A 13,721-nucleotide genomic window follows, 5' to 3' on the forward strand; every position below is an offset into this window, starting at 1 on the left:
CTTGGACTCTTTGTTTACAGCTAGCCATTGTTGGATTACTTGGACTACAGCCTGTAAGTCATTCCAATAAATCCTCTTTATATATATATATATATTCATTCATTCCATAAGCTCTGTGACTCTAGAGACCCTTGACATAGTTAGACCCTTGACATAGTTAGCATCGTGAGGAAATATTGGACCAAAGCAAGATTGAAAACCAGCAGGGCAAACTCCAAATTCTGCTTTTGCATATTCAAGTGTCCTTCATATATTTAACTCCTTTCAGCTTTGTTGACTGCAACACATTTCTCCATCTTGGATTGGTTCTATACCCAATCTGTAGCTCTTCTTGGAAGGCATTCCTTGACTCTGGCATCTCCAACATCATGGGGTCTCTGATGAAATCCAGTCTTCACCTTCAAAGCTTCATGCAATGGCCTCTCTGGGCCTTGATTCAGGGACACCCCTGACACACATCTGGTCTCAGTGGCTTTTCTTAACTATGAAGGGAGATTCCACAACCCCTTTCTTGTATTCTTGACTCTAAAGCCAGAACCATATGGCCAAGGCTGCCAAGTTCTGCTGCTTGATAGGGCTGGTATTCAGCTCATTGATTTAATATCATTTGCATCAACTTTCTGTTGTCCATGATTCCTTCATTGATTAAGCTTTTCTTTAGTTCCTTTTCAAAAGTTGGGAGCTTCGCTGGGTGTGGTCTTGCCCTGAGGTCACCATTCTCTTTATTCAGTGTAGCATCAAGCTTTCTTTTCATCTCCTTGAGCACTGGACTTAGCTCTACTGCATTTCCCAGTGCTCCCTTTCTCCTCAAACTGTAATTTTTTTTTATTTTTCCTTGCTCAGTTTCCTCATTTTCATTATAGATATGTATAATACTGGCCACTAATAACCAAGCAACAGAGTCAGTACTAAGTCTGTCTTGAAATCTGCTGCCAGTGCCATTAATCCAAAACTCTTCAACTTAGCCTCAGGCAGATTTTCCAGGACAAAAAGTAGCCATATTCTTTGCTAAAATATCACAAGAATTGTCTCTACATCTCTTACTAATATTCTTCCCATCTCAAACTTCTTCAGTTGACCCCTATCGTTCAAATCACCCTCAGCACCACTGTCTTCCATGCCTCTACTTGGATGGCCCCTTACCCACTTTCTAGTCCAAAGTCCCAAAGTCTTCTGTATTCCTCCAATGAACAGCATGGTCAGGTCTGTCACAGCAAAACCCCACTCCTGGTACCAGCTTCTGTCTTAGTTACTGTTGTGAACAAACACCATGACCAAGGCAACTCTTATTAAAGAAAGCATTTAATTGGGGCTTGCTTACAGTTTTAGAGGTTTAGTCCATTATCATCATGGTAGTGAGCATGGCAACATGTCGGCAGGTAGGTACTGGAGTAGTAGCTGAGAGCTACATCCTGATCCATAGGCAGAGAAAGAGACTGGGCTTGCAACGGGTTTTTGAAACCTCAAAGTTACAGGGACATACTTCCTCCAACAAGGCCACACCTCCTAATCCTCTAATCCTTTCAAAGAGTTCCACTCCCTGGTGACTAAGCATTCAAATATATGAGCCTACAGGACATCTTATTCAAATCATCACACACAGAAAACAGAATATCATAAAGATGGATTTCATTGTGGTCCCCAGGCATCTGAGAACTCATGGAGTGGATGAATTCTGCCCTCCCTCAAACCATAGCCCATGAAATCTGAGTCAACAAAGCTAGACAACACACTGATAGCCATTTTCCTTCCTCCAGTCAGAGGAAGATGAAAATTTCATGTGACCATAGCCTCCTCTCTAAAGGCCATTTTCAGTTAAGACTGTGGCTTTTGTGTAGCTTGTTCCCCATGAGATAAGGTCCTAGGAACTTCACCAATAACTGGGCTGCTTGTGGTCGCTATGTCCTAGAAGCCCAGCAGCAGACAGATGAGTGGGTATTTCTTGAACTGACTGTGGCCGTAAGAAGAGGAAGAGGCACAAACTGCGGCTGAAATTCTGCCCACACCCATGAGACGCCCTGCTCCTACCTGTGCTCAGGTGTGAGCACTGCTTCTCTGTCGTCTTCGACACATTCGACACATTCCGAGGAGTCAAGCTTGGGATGTTCCTGCTGCAGCTGCTGCTCCCGTTCCTGCTCCAGGCCTGTTCCCTGGGGGAAAGGAGAGCCTGAGTCAGCCTCAGCACTGTTACCTGCTCTCCACCCATCTCCCAGGCCAGTGATTTCCCCCCGCAGCAGAGCACAGCATGCCTAGGAAGTGCAAGGCCACCTTCCTGGTGTCCTAAACCCAGGCTCTGAGACTTACTTCCCGAGGGACAGAGCCCTGCTTTGTCTCCAGGGGGCAATGATGAAAGAAGACAGTCTTTACCACACAGTGTTTCAGTGTGTCTTTATTTGTGGGTCTTGTTTTGACATTCGCTCATTCTGTAACATCCCAGATCTGGGCCTGCTCTTCTATTCACCAGGGCTTAGCCACATGATGAGAGGAGGCTTGTACTCTCTGGTCCTTGGCAGCCTCAACTCACCACTTGACTCTCCAGCCTCAAGAGGCCACAGCCTTCCTCCCATCACCACAGACCCTCAGTATGAAAAAATTCCATCTCCTGCCAAGGCCCTGAAAGCAGCCCTACACCTGATGATTTCCAGCCCGTGTGACTGGTTCCCTCTCCTGTCACATGCCTGAGTCTTCATTCCCTAAACAACCTAGAACCTGGCAGCTCGCCACACGACCCAGCAGAAGCTCGGAGCCCTCCCCAGGCCCCGACTCCCTCAGCTCTGCTGCTTCTTCACCATCTCACCCAGGTGTGTTCTTCCAGGACAGTCTGTGGATCTTTCTTTAACATGCAGAAAAAACACGCTTCGGACTCTTAAGGCGCTTCCGTGATTCAGGGTGTGTGTGTCCAACCGGTTTACTACACCACTGCTTTATCTCCCACTCACCCCTCTCACCTGTCAGCACCCTGAGTTCCTGCCCCAGCCTTCCAGGAACAGCATGGCCTGTCCTATCTGCCTTTATGAGATTATCACCCCTCCCTCTCCAAGGTTCAAGGACAAGCCTGCTATTTGGGGCCCTAAGAAGCAACTTGATAGTACGGAAAATACCAGATTCAAGATATTTCGGGGTGAGGAGAGTGGCACCATCAACTCCCTACATCAAGTCTCCATCTCAAGCAACAACCAAACAACAGTTCTGAGATATTAAAAATCAAAGTAACTATAGAGGAAGGAGATAGATTGACTCTGGAGTGGACAGAATGGATAAAACCAGAGACAACACTGTCCAGCCCATGTGTCTACCTAACTATACTCTGTGGGCAAGAATGCAGGTCTGGCAGTTCTGAGAAAAGATCCTGGGAAGGCGGGCATGGATGATTCCAGTACCAGTTAAGAGGCAGGAGCTCCACCTCCGCTCAATGCGCACACACACTGACCTGCATTTAGTCTGTGTGCACACACGCACACAGGAAAGGGACACAGAGGAAGAACTAGGTCATGAGAATAATGAATAATCATCTGCTCACACACCATCAAACGCAGGCCAGCAAACAGGCCCCACACATGAGCAGCTGTTCCTGGCCACTTCACAGAGTGAGGTATCTACTGTGCACAGGAGGAGTCTACAGTTCCACTCCGAAGGCCTTTCCACGTAAGCCAACCTCCTCCCTGAGAGGCCACTCCAAAAGAGACTGACAGGTGCTGGTCTCTGACACCAGCTGCACCCCTAAGGACTTCTGATGATGACCAATGTGACGTTTGCCTTCAGAAACTGCAGAGGGAACAGCATTCAGAGCCTGACTTCTCCGAGAAGTGGCTGGGCTGTGAGGCAGGAAGAAGGCGAGCATGATCAGATAAAGTGAGAGGAAAATGGGCCAAAGGCTTCAGTACTGGGACAGGACAGAGGCTGGACCACAGCTGTCTTCTGTTCCATGTCCCTCTGATGGGACACCCTTGTGGCATGAACTGGGTAAGGGTGGAGGCTGGGAGGGAGAGAGACCTGGGATGAGGGCTTTGCTCCTGATGTGGGTGGAGGTACCGTCTCCTCTTAGACCTGAATGTGAGCCCGTTTCTTACTAGTCAGAGCACACAGGGCGTATCATGCCTGCTGGGAAGGATGCCCCATCCACACAGGGGCTGCCCAGAGTCCTCAGTCTACATTTGTTTCACAAATGACCCCACTCCTGTGACAGACCTCATCCATACTCACCTCTTCTCTTGCAGTAAGTAATCCAGGTTGTTGACATAGTATTCTGAGCACCCAGAGCAATCTGGAAAGACAGGACACAGGCATGGGGAGGCAAGGGAAAAACAGACAGAAGAACTTGACATGAATGTATTCTGCTCACTTTTCTGAACAGATGATACAATCATAGGATTTTTTAAAAATTCAAAAGTATGAAGGTTCTCTCCCAGTGCCTCCCCCAGGTGAATGTGCTTGTGTGCTTTCTGATGTTGTTGTACAAGGACAAGCAAGCAATAATTTCATCAGTGCCTGTAACTCACATGGAATATGCCACACGCCTCATCCTGTACTCTGCTCTTTCCAATCAGAAATATATCTTGAGTGTCATTTCATATCAATGCCAAAGAGATTGTGTATGTGTGCATGTGTATTTTGTATGGATATATGTGTGCATGTATGTATTTGTGTGTATGTGTATATATATGTGTGCATGCGTATGTACCTGTGTGTGCATGTTACGTGCTCAATTAACATCATCAGGGTGTTCTTAGACACGAACATGACTAGAACAGAATTCATTCATTCTCCAGTGGCATTTAAGCCACTAACAATCTTGTGCTATTGCAAACAGTTGAAACACTATGCTTGGAATAAATTTCCTGAGCCCATGGGCCCTTAAGTGTCCCACACTCTACTTCCCACAAGGACATCCTTGAAGTCTCCATTTAGGCTCTCTATTATTGCACTTCAGTTACTGTCTTTGTGTGCTATCAAGCCCGGACCCTGGCCCTGAGGTCTCTCCTTGCTTCGAGACCAACCCTTAACATTAGACAGGAAAGCTGTGAGGCCCCAGCAGAAATGGCATTGACTATGGTGCTACCCCCGGCCCGGCTTTCATTAGCAAGGGTTGGGGATAGAACCATGGGGAGGAGAGGAGTCTGGCTGCAGAGTCCCTGGGCTGGGGAGCGGTGGGGTATATAATCAAGCAAGAGTTGGGTAGGGGCTGAGTGGGCACTGGCTTGTGGGCGACTAAGACGGGTCACTAAAGGAGTGGCCCATGAGGGGAGCCACCGTGGCCACCGGCTTCCTTACTTTTGGAGTCACAGCCTGTTGGCTTGGACCTGCCATGTTCCAGAAGAGTTCCTCTAGTGAGGCCAGCCCCACCTTCGGGTCTGAATCTGGGGGCTCCTTCTCCAAGTCCTCCTGTGGTCTCCTGCAGGCCTGAAGCACCTTCTTGTTCTTGTTTAGGAATTCTACAGGTGGAGGGCTCCAGTCAGTGGGGAAGGAGTCTCGAGGCATCTGCATTTTGGACCTCTTCAGTGATTTGGGAGGTGGAGCCACTGTGGGGCTTCAGAGTTGTGGCCCTGAGCAGAAAAGGGAGAGAGGTCCAAGAGGCTGCATTTCAGGTTAGGCAGAAGGATGGGCAGAGCAGTGGCTACTTGGACTCCTGTGGACAGGAAAGAGTACTATGGGGTCCCTGTCAACTCCATCAGTGTCCCAGACATCAAGTCACACCGGGTAAGAGAGGGACATTGGGATTGTGATGTGTGGATTGCAAGGGCAATAACTCCTCCATCCTGACTGCCTTTGGTCCTGCCCCATCATGTCTCTACCTGTGCAGGTAACGCCTACCTCTCCACAAGGAAGACTAGCAAAGTCTTCTGGGGGCCTGGCCATCTGAAAACTGTGGGATGCTCTGTCCTTAATGGAACTTCTCTAACAGGTGAGGTGACCTTCAGAAGAAACCTAAAGACTAAAACGCTGTGTTTCCCAGAAGGAGGGGCCTGGTACTCAGAAGGAATTCCTCCTCCAGTCCAGGCCTATCACAAGGGTTGGTACTGTGCCTGAGGTCAGACAGCTGAGATGAAGGGCCTCCTGATTCACAGCAACACAATGGGCAAACAGACGATTTTGTCTGTCTGTCTGTCTGTCTCTGTGTGTGTGTGTGTGTGTGTGTGTGTGTGTGTGTGTGTGTGTCCCCATCCAGCACCTCTCAGGAGAAGAACCAATACTTGATGAACTACAAAGTTTAATAAAAAAAATCTGACAGCAGCTAGATGTAGTGGTGGCTGCAGTAGCCACCCTATTCAGGAGGCTGAGGCAGTAGGGATCACCTGACCTCAGGAGTTCCTGGCCATTCTAGGCAACAAAGCAAGACTATCTCTTCAAAAGGGGGCGGGGCAAACCACAGGGGCTAGAGAGATGGCTCAGTGGTTAAGAACATAAGAATACTCATTGCTCTAACTGGATGTCAATATGTAAAAGATTACAAATAGATCCATATCTGTCACCATGCACAAAACTCAAGTCCAAGTGGATCAAAGACCTAAACATAAATCCAGTTACACTAAACTTAATAGAAAAGAAAATAGGAAGCACTCTTGAACGCATTGGCACCGGAGACCATTTCCTAAATAAAACACCGACAGCACAGACCCTGTGCTGGGACCTCTCGAAACTGAGAAGCTTCTGCAGGGCAAAAGGCACAGTCAATAAGACAAAAAGACAGCCAACAGATTGGGAAAAGATCTTCACCAACCCCACATCTGACAGAGGATTGATCTCCACAATATATAAAGAACTCAAGAAACTAGACATCAAAGCACTGAACAGTCCAATTAAAAAATGGGCTAAAGAGCTAAACAGAGAATTCACAAAACAAGAACTACAAATGGCTGAAAGACATTTAAAGAAATGCTCAACATCCTTAATCATCAGAGAAATGCAAATCAAAACGACTCTGAGATACCACCTTACACCTGTCAGAATGGCTACGATCAAAAACACCAATGACAACCAATGTTGGAGAGGATGTGGAGCAAAGGGAACACTCCTCCACTGTTGGTGGAATGTAAAACTTGTACAACCACTGTGGAAATCAGTATGGCGGTTTCTCAGAAAATTAGGAATCGAACTACCTCAAGACCCAGCCATCCCACTCTTGGGCATCTACCCAAGGAATGCTGATTTATACCATAAAGATACATGCTCAGCTATGTTCATAGCAGCACTATTTGTAATAGCCAGAACCTGGAAACAACCTAGATGCCCATCAACGGAAGAATGGATGAAAAAAAATGTGGTACATATACACAATGGAATACTACTCAGCAGAGAAAAACAATGAAAGCATGAAATTTGCAGGCAAATGGATGGAACTAGAAAAAATCATCCTGAGTGAGGTAACCCAAACCCAGAAAGACAGTAATGGTATGTACTCACTCATTGGTGGATTCTAGATATAAAATAAAGAACAATCAGACCACAACCCATAGAACCATAGAGGCTATATATATAGCATGGAGGTCCCTAGGACGACTGTGGCATATAATAAATTTCAGTTTTACTCAATTATTGAAAAAAAAAATAGACAAATGATGGAAACACATGAACTATGAACCAAAGGCTGAGGGGGCGCCCAGCTGGATCAGGCCCTCTGAATAGGTGAGACAGTTGATTGGCTTGATCAGTTTGGGAGGCATCTAGGCAGTGGGACCAAGTCCTGTGCTCATTGCATGAGTTGGCTGTCTGAAACTGGAGCTTATGCAGGGACACTTGGCTTAGTCTGGGAGGAAGGGACTGGACCTCCCTGGACTGAGTCTACCAAGTTGATCACAGTCCTCGGGGAGGACTTGTCCTGGAGGAGGTGGAATGGAGGGTGGGCTGGGGTAAGGGGAGGCGTGGGAGGGGGGAGAATAGGGGAACCCATGGCTGATATGTGGAACTGAATGATATTGTAAAATAAAAAATATATATCACAAAAAAAAGAATACTCATTGCTCTTGCAGAGGACCTGAATTCCATTTCCAACACCCACACCAGGGGCTCATAACTGCCTATGACTCCAGTTCAAAGAAATATGATGCCCTCTTCTGGCCTCCACAGGCATCTGTATGCATGTGGTGCACATACTTATAATCAGGCACACACATAAATAAAACTTAAGATAAAATAAAATAATCTTAAAAAACAAAACAACCAGACATGGTGACACCTGCCTTTAATCCTGGCACTCAAGGGGACAGAGGCAGGTAGATCTCTGTGTGAATGAGGTTAGCCTGGTCTATACAGAGTTCCAGGCCAGCCAGGGATATACAGTGAGACCTTATCTCAGAAAAGTAAAATAAAAATGTCACTAGTCAGCTGGAACATTTATTACAGGAATAAATGAAGATACTCTTCGAGGCTGGTAGTCCCAGGTCCCCAAATGCCCAAGGCCCAGGGACTGGACTGGCAGACCTAGAAATGTATACCTCTAAACCATAAGAGATAGGGGCCTATTTTTCCAGGTTGGAGAGATGTAAGGTTCCAGACATTCAGGTTGAGTTCAATTCCCAGCAACCACATGGTGGCTCACAACCATCTATATTGAGATCTGGTGCCCTCTACTGATGTGCAGGCATACATGCAGGCAGAACGCTGTGTACATAATAACTAAATTAATCTTAAGAAGAAAAAAAAAAGCCTTAACCACCAGCAGCCCCAGCACTTGGACGTCACTGTAATCCTCAGCTTCCAGCAGTAGTGAGTGGCAGCGGCGGCAGCAGCACCTCCAACAGTGGCATCTTAACAGGCCCCAGGTGCTGGAACCCTCAGCCCTACAGAGGTCAGTGTTGGCTTCCTCAGTCCTCCACAGCAGCCGGTGATACAGCTGTCAGGCCCAGGGTGTCTCAGACTCTTGGCCTATGCAGCTTGGCAGCTCCCTGGAACTTTTCCAGTGACCAGGGCTGACAGCGCCTAGCCTCCAGCTCTTCATGGTCCTCCCTGTCCCCATCCTTCCTCATGGTTTCTGTCACTTCTGGAGCTCTTCCGCTGCCCTCTTGTGGCTGCTGCTGCTGCTGCCTTCACGGCTGCTCTATTGCCACACCCCCCTCTCTTCATGGCGTCAGCTCAGCAAGCTCTTGTGATAATCAATAACCAAAGCAGGGCAGAGATAGCTCAGTGAGGAAAGGCATTTGCCCAGAGAGTCTGATGCCTGGAATCCATGTGGAAGAAGAGAAGCAACTCCCAAAGCTGTGCGTGTGCGTGTGTGTGTGCATGCAGGCCAGAGGCACCGGCCCTAGTGGCTGCAGTTATATACCTGGTTGTGAGCCCCCTGCCATGGGTGCTGGGAACCGAACTCAAATACTATGGAAGAACTCTTAACCGCTGAGCCGTCTCTCTAGCCGGCCCTGCCCCTCCGTGGTGGTGCACTCTTGAATCCTAGCCCTTGGGAGGTGGAAGCAAGGAGAATCTGAATTCTGTCATTCTTGGTTATACAGTGAGTACAAAGCCAGCCTGAGTTATTCTGAGACCTTGTCACACAAAACTAGATAAACAATCATACCAAAACAAAACAACCTCTAAAAGAACAACAAATAGAAAAAAAAATAGGTGATTTGAAAAGACCACTGAGAGAAACCTGAGCTTGATACTATAATATTTGGCAGCCAGCACAGGAGAAAGTCTCCTCAACAGCCTGCTCACCCCAGTTGGCAGGGATGTCCGTCAACAGCCCCTCATGCAAATGAAGGACTACACTTGAACCAATCACACAGACCCTCTGCTGGCCTCCTGGAGAAGTGCCCTCCTCTGGCCTGGGTGAGAGCAGGACCACAGGGTCATTGAGAGTTTACCGAGGCTTTGATGGCACCGAGTCAAGCAGAGGCTGTTTGGAAACGGTCACAGCTGAGTTAGCATTCTGGAGCTGGGACCACTGCTGCAGCAGCCAGCTATGCCTGCACTGGGGCTTACTAAGGATGCTGTGGGGGGCACAGATGTGTGCTGGTGTGGGCGCTCAGCTGGGGGCTTGACGCACAGCTCTTTGTGCAAGGTGGCAGTGCACCGTGAAGACGCCAGGGCTGTCGGTTAGTCACGTTCCCTAATGCCGTGCCCCATTACAGATATTAAATGGGGCGCTGACGGAGCCCGGGGAGACGGTTCAGTAGATAAAGTGCCTGCTGTGTGAGCATGAGGGCCTGAGCTCAGACCTCAGCACCCATTTAAAAATCCGGGTGTGGTGTGCACACCCTGGCTTTGAAACAATGTATTAACCACTGAACTAGAGCAACAGACACAAGTGATCAGAGCCAATAAAAACAGTCTTTGCGAAAGTAGTTTAGGAAAGTCAGTAGGCATGACCAATCCTGGGGGGGGGGAGTGGAGAAGCCGACTGCAAGAGGTACTACTGTGTTATCTACACCATGCAAAATGCCCAATTGTGCTTTTTGTTTTTGCTTTTTGTTTTTGTTTTTGAGACAGGGTCTTTCTATGTAGACCTGGCTATTCTAGAACTTGCTATGTAGATCAGGCGAGCCTTGATCTCACAGAGATTCTCCTGCCTTCCAAGCACTGGGGTTAAAGGTGTGCGCCATCATACCTGATCAAATGTCCAGTTTTCAACATAAACTACAAAGTATGGAAAGGCAAGACAAACTCCAAGACTATGATCTATTCATAGCAAAGGGGGAGGAACAGACAAAAACTACTCCTGAGGAAGCCAGACACTGGACCTTTAGACCAAAATGTAACCAATGCTCTTAAGTATGCCCAAAGAGTTCAGAGACCATGACAAAAAGCCAAAGGTTAGCAGAGAGGTAGGAGAAAAACGGCACCAAGCAGAAATCTGGGAGGAAAAGTATAAAAGCTGAAATGACTCTATGACAAAACCTTCTTCCAACAAAGGCAAAGAGAGTAAGATGTCAGAAAGCTGAAGGAAGGAAAACGAGTTGTTAGTGAACTTGTCTTGGCAGATATACCAAACTCAACAGACTAGGAGGCGAGGAGGAATTGGGAAGAATTAGGGGAGAAAAACAGGATCAAAATAAATTATATGAAAACATTTTCAATTAAAAAAAAAAGAAAAGAAAAAAGAGAGAGCCATGTCTAAACTGAAAACAAACAAAAAATGGGGTGTCGGGGCTGGAGAGATGGCTCACTGTTTAAGTACACTGACTGCTCTTGCAGAGGACCCAGGTTCAGTTCCCAACACCCACAAGGTGACTCACAACCATCTGTAACTCCAGTTCCAGGGGATCCAACTCCCTCTTCTGACCTCTGCAGGGATTACATGCTTGTAATGCAGAGACACACATGCAAGCCAGACATAAAAGAAAGAGTAATAAACGAAGACTATTTTGAAACATGGCACACCGATGGACAGTAAGTAAACAGACGAATATTAGACAATGCACGGGAACTCCTTTCTCTCCTGACTTAGAAGAAGGGTGGATAGTGTAGCACTCCTAAATCTTCTGACGGACACAGCATGGGAAGTTATTACTTATATAAAATAACAACACAAAGGAGGCTAGTCTAGAGCTATATTAGTATACAGGCCTTCTGTGTGTTTGCTTTTGGAATGTTTTGAATTTAAGGCCTCTAGCCTAGGCTGGCCTCAAACTCTCTGTGTAGTCAAGGATGGCCTGGTAACTTCTGAGCCTCCTCTCTCCATCTCTTAAGACCTAGGGTTACAGTCAAGTGGTACCATATTTTGTTGTAGAGTAGTTTACCCAATACGAGGGATTGAACCCAAGTTGGTGGTTTGAGTAAGATATCACCCAAAGTCTCAGACATTTGAACACTTGGTCCCCAGCTAGTGGCTCTTTGGGGGGAAATATGGCATTGGGGGCAGGCTTTCAGGTTTCAAGACTCTGACCATCTTGAGTTAGTTCTATTTCTTCGTGTTTCAAAATGCAAATTCTCAGCTGCTTCTCCTGTCACCTGCCACCTCCACTCCACCATGATGGACTCTAACCCTCTAGAAAATGGAAGTCCCAAACAAACTCTTCCCTCTATAGGCTACCTTGGTCATGCTATCATAGCATGAAAAGCAACTAATACACCAGTATTAATAACTAATTAATAACTAATGTTATCAGTAACTAATACATTGGATGCAAAAAATCTACCAAATGAGCTTTGTCCTCATCTCCAAATTCATTAAAAAAAAAAAAACCTCTAGATTTTTATTTTTTAATGTTCATTGGTGTTTTGCCTACATGTATGTCTGTATAAGGGTATCAGAAGCCCTGGAACAGGAGTTACAGACAGTTGTGAGCTGCCATGTGGGTGCTGGGAATTGAATTCAGGACCTCTGGGAGAGCAGTTCTTAACCACTGAGCCATCTCTCCAGCCCCTAAGATTTATTTTATTATTTTATGTGTATGGGTATTTTGCCTATATGTATCTGTGTGCACCACATGTACACCTGGTACTCTTGGAGGTCAGAAGAGGGTACTGAATTCCCTAGGACTGAAATTATAAAAGACAGTGAGCTGCCATGTGGGTGCTGGGAATTGAACTTGGGTCCTCTGGAAGAGCAACAAGTGCTCTTAATCATTGAGCCCCCTCTCCAGACCTCCAGATTTTTAAATAGTATTTAAACTATATTAGTATATTTTTAACACGACAAAGACATACTTTATTCAAGGGGCACCAGGTCGATATGTACAGAGACCACTGAAGCACAGTCTTGCAGGGGAACCAAGGAACTGAACATGATTCTCTAAAATGGCATTAATCCAAATGAGATTGTGTGAACTACCTGACATTTATAGATAAATAAGTTTTATATTTTGGCTTATACATTTTCTTTTCCCCTGCATGATTTAAAAGACAGTTACACAAATTAATAATTATATGCTAATGATCATATAATGTATGAAGATATAATTCATGACAATGAAAACAGAAAAGGGGATGTTTGAGTTGTAAAGGGGCCACATTTTTGCATACCATTAAAGTTAAATGTAGCCGGGCGGTGGTGGCGCACGCCTTTAATCTGGAGGCAGAACTCAGGAGGCAGAGGCAGGCGGATCTCTGTGAGTTCGAGGCCTGCCTGGGCTACAGAGTGAGTTCCAGGAAAAGTGCAAAGCTACACAGAGAAACCCTGTCTCGAAAAACCAAAAAAAAAAAAAAAAAAAAAAAAAAAAAAGTTAAATGTTTTTTCCAAATTAGCTCTTTTATCAGTTGAGATGTAAATTATAATTTCCATGATAACTACTATGAAAATCTTTTAAAAAATTAGCTGTGGAGGTGGTGGTACATGCCTTTAATCCGAGCATTCCAGAAGCAGAGGCAGGTGAATCTCTGAGTTCGAGGCCAGCCTTGTCTATAGAGCAAGTTCCAGGACAACCAGGGCTACACAGAAAAATCCTGTCTCAAACCAAAGTATTTTACCTACATGTATTTCTGTGAATCACACATGTGCCTGGTGCCTGTGGAAGTCAGAAGAGGGTGTCATATCCCCTGGAAGTGGAGTTGTAGATGAGTGTGATCTGCCATGTGAGTGCTGGGAAGTAAACTCTGGTCCTCCAGAAAAGCATCCAGTGCTCTTAACCACAGAGCCATCTCTCCAGCCCCTGGGAGAATATCTTCAAGGGGTGGGATATAGCTCAGTGCTACAGTGCTGCTGGCATGCATGAGGCCTTGGGTTCAATCCTACATATTGGGGGGGAACACCTAAAATATACAGAAAAGGAGCTGAGCATGGAGGTACATGCACATGATCCCAATTCCAGCTACTTGGGAAGATAAAGTAAGAAAAATAAGAAAATCATGAG

General features: G+C 46.2%; 1 protein-coding gene across 1 annotated transcript in view; it reads right to left on the reverse strand.

Annotated features, from left to right (window-relative positions):
• Fam178b (family with sequence similarity 178 member B) overlaps nucleotides 1-13,721 on the reverse strand; it is a 137,235-nt gene that overhangs the window by 106,400 nt on the left and 17,114 nt on the right. Inside the window, 3 exon segments of the mRNA XM_037199843.1 lie at nucleotides 2,029-2,150; nucleotides 4,200-4,261; nucleotides 5,268-5,543. Of these exon segments, the coding sequence (XP_037055738.1) occupies nucleotides 2,029-2,150; nucleotides 4,200-4,261; nucleotides 5,268-5,484 (401 nt within the window). The 5' untranslated portion in view covers nucleotides 5,485-5,543.

The sequence above is a fragment of the Peromyscus leucopus genome, chromosome 16_21 (assembly GCF_004664715.2).
Source record: "Peromyscus leucopus breed LL Stock chromosome 16_21, UCI_PerLeu_2.1, whole genome shotgun sequence".
In the NCBI taxonomy this organism is placed as follows: domain Eukaryota; kingdom Metazoa; phylum Chordata; class Mammalia; order Rodentia; family Cricetidae; genus Peromyscus; species Peromyscus leucopus.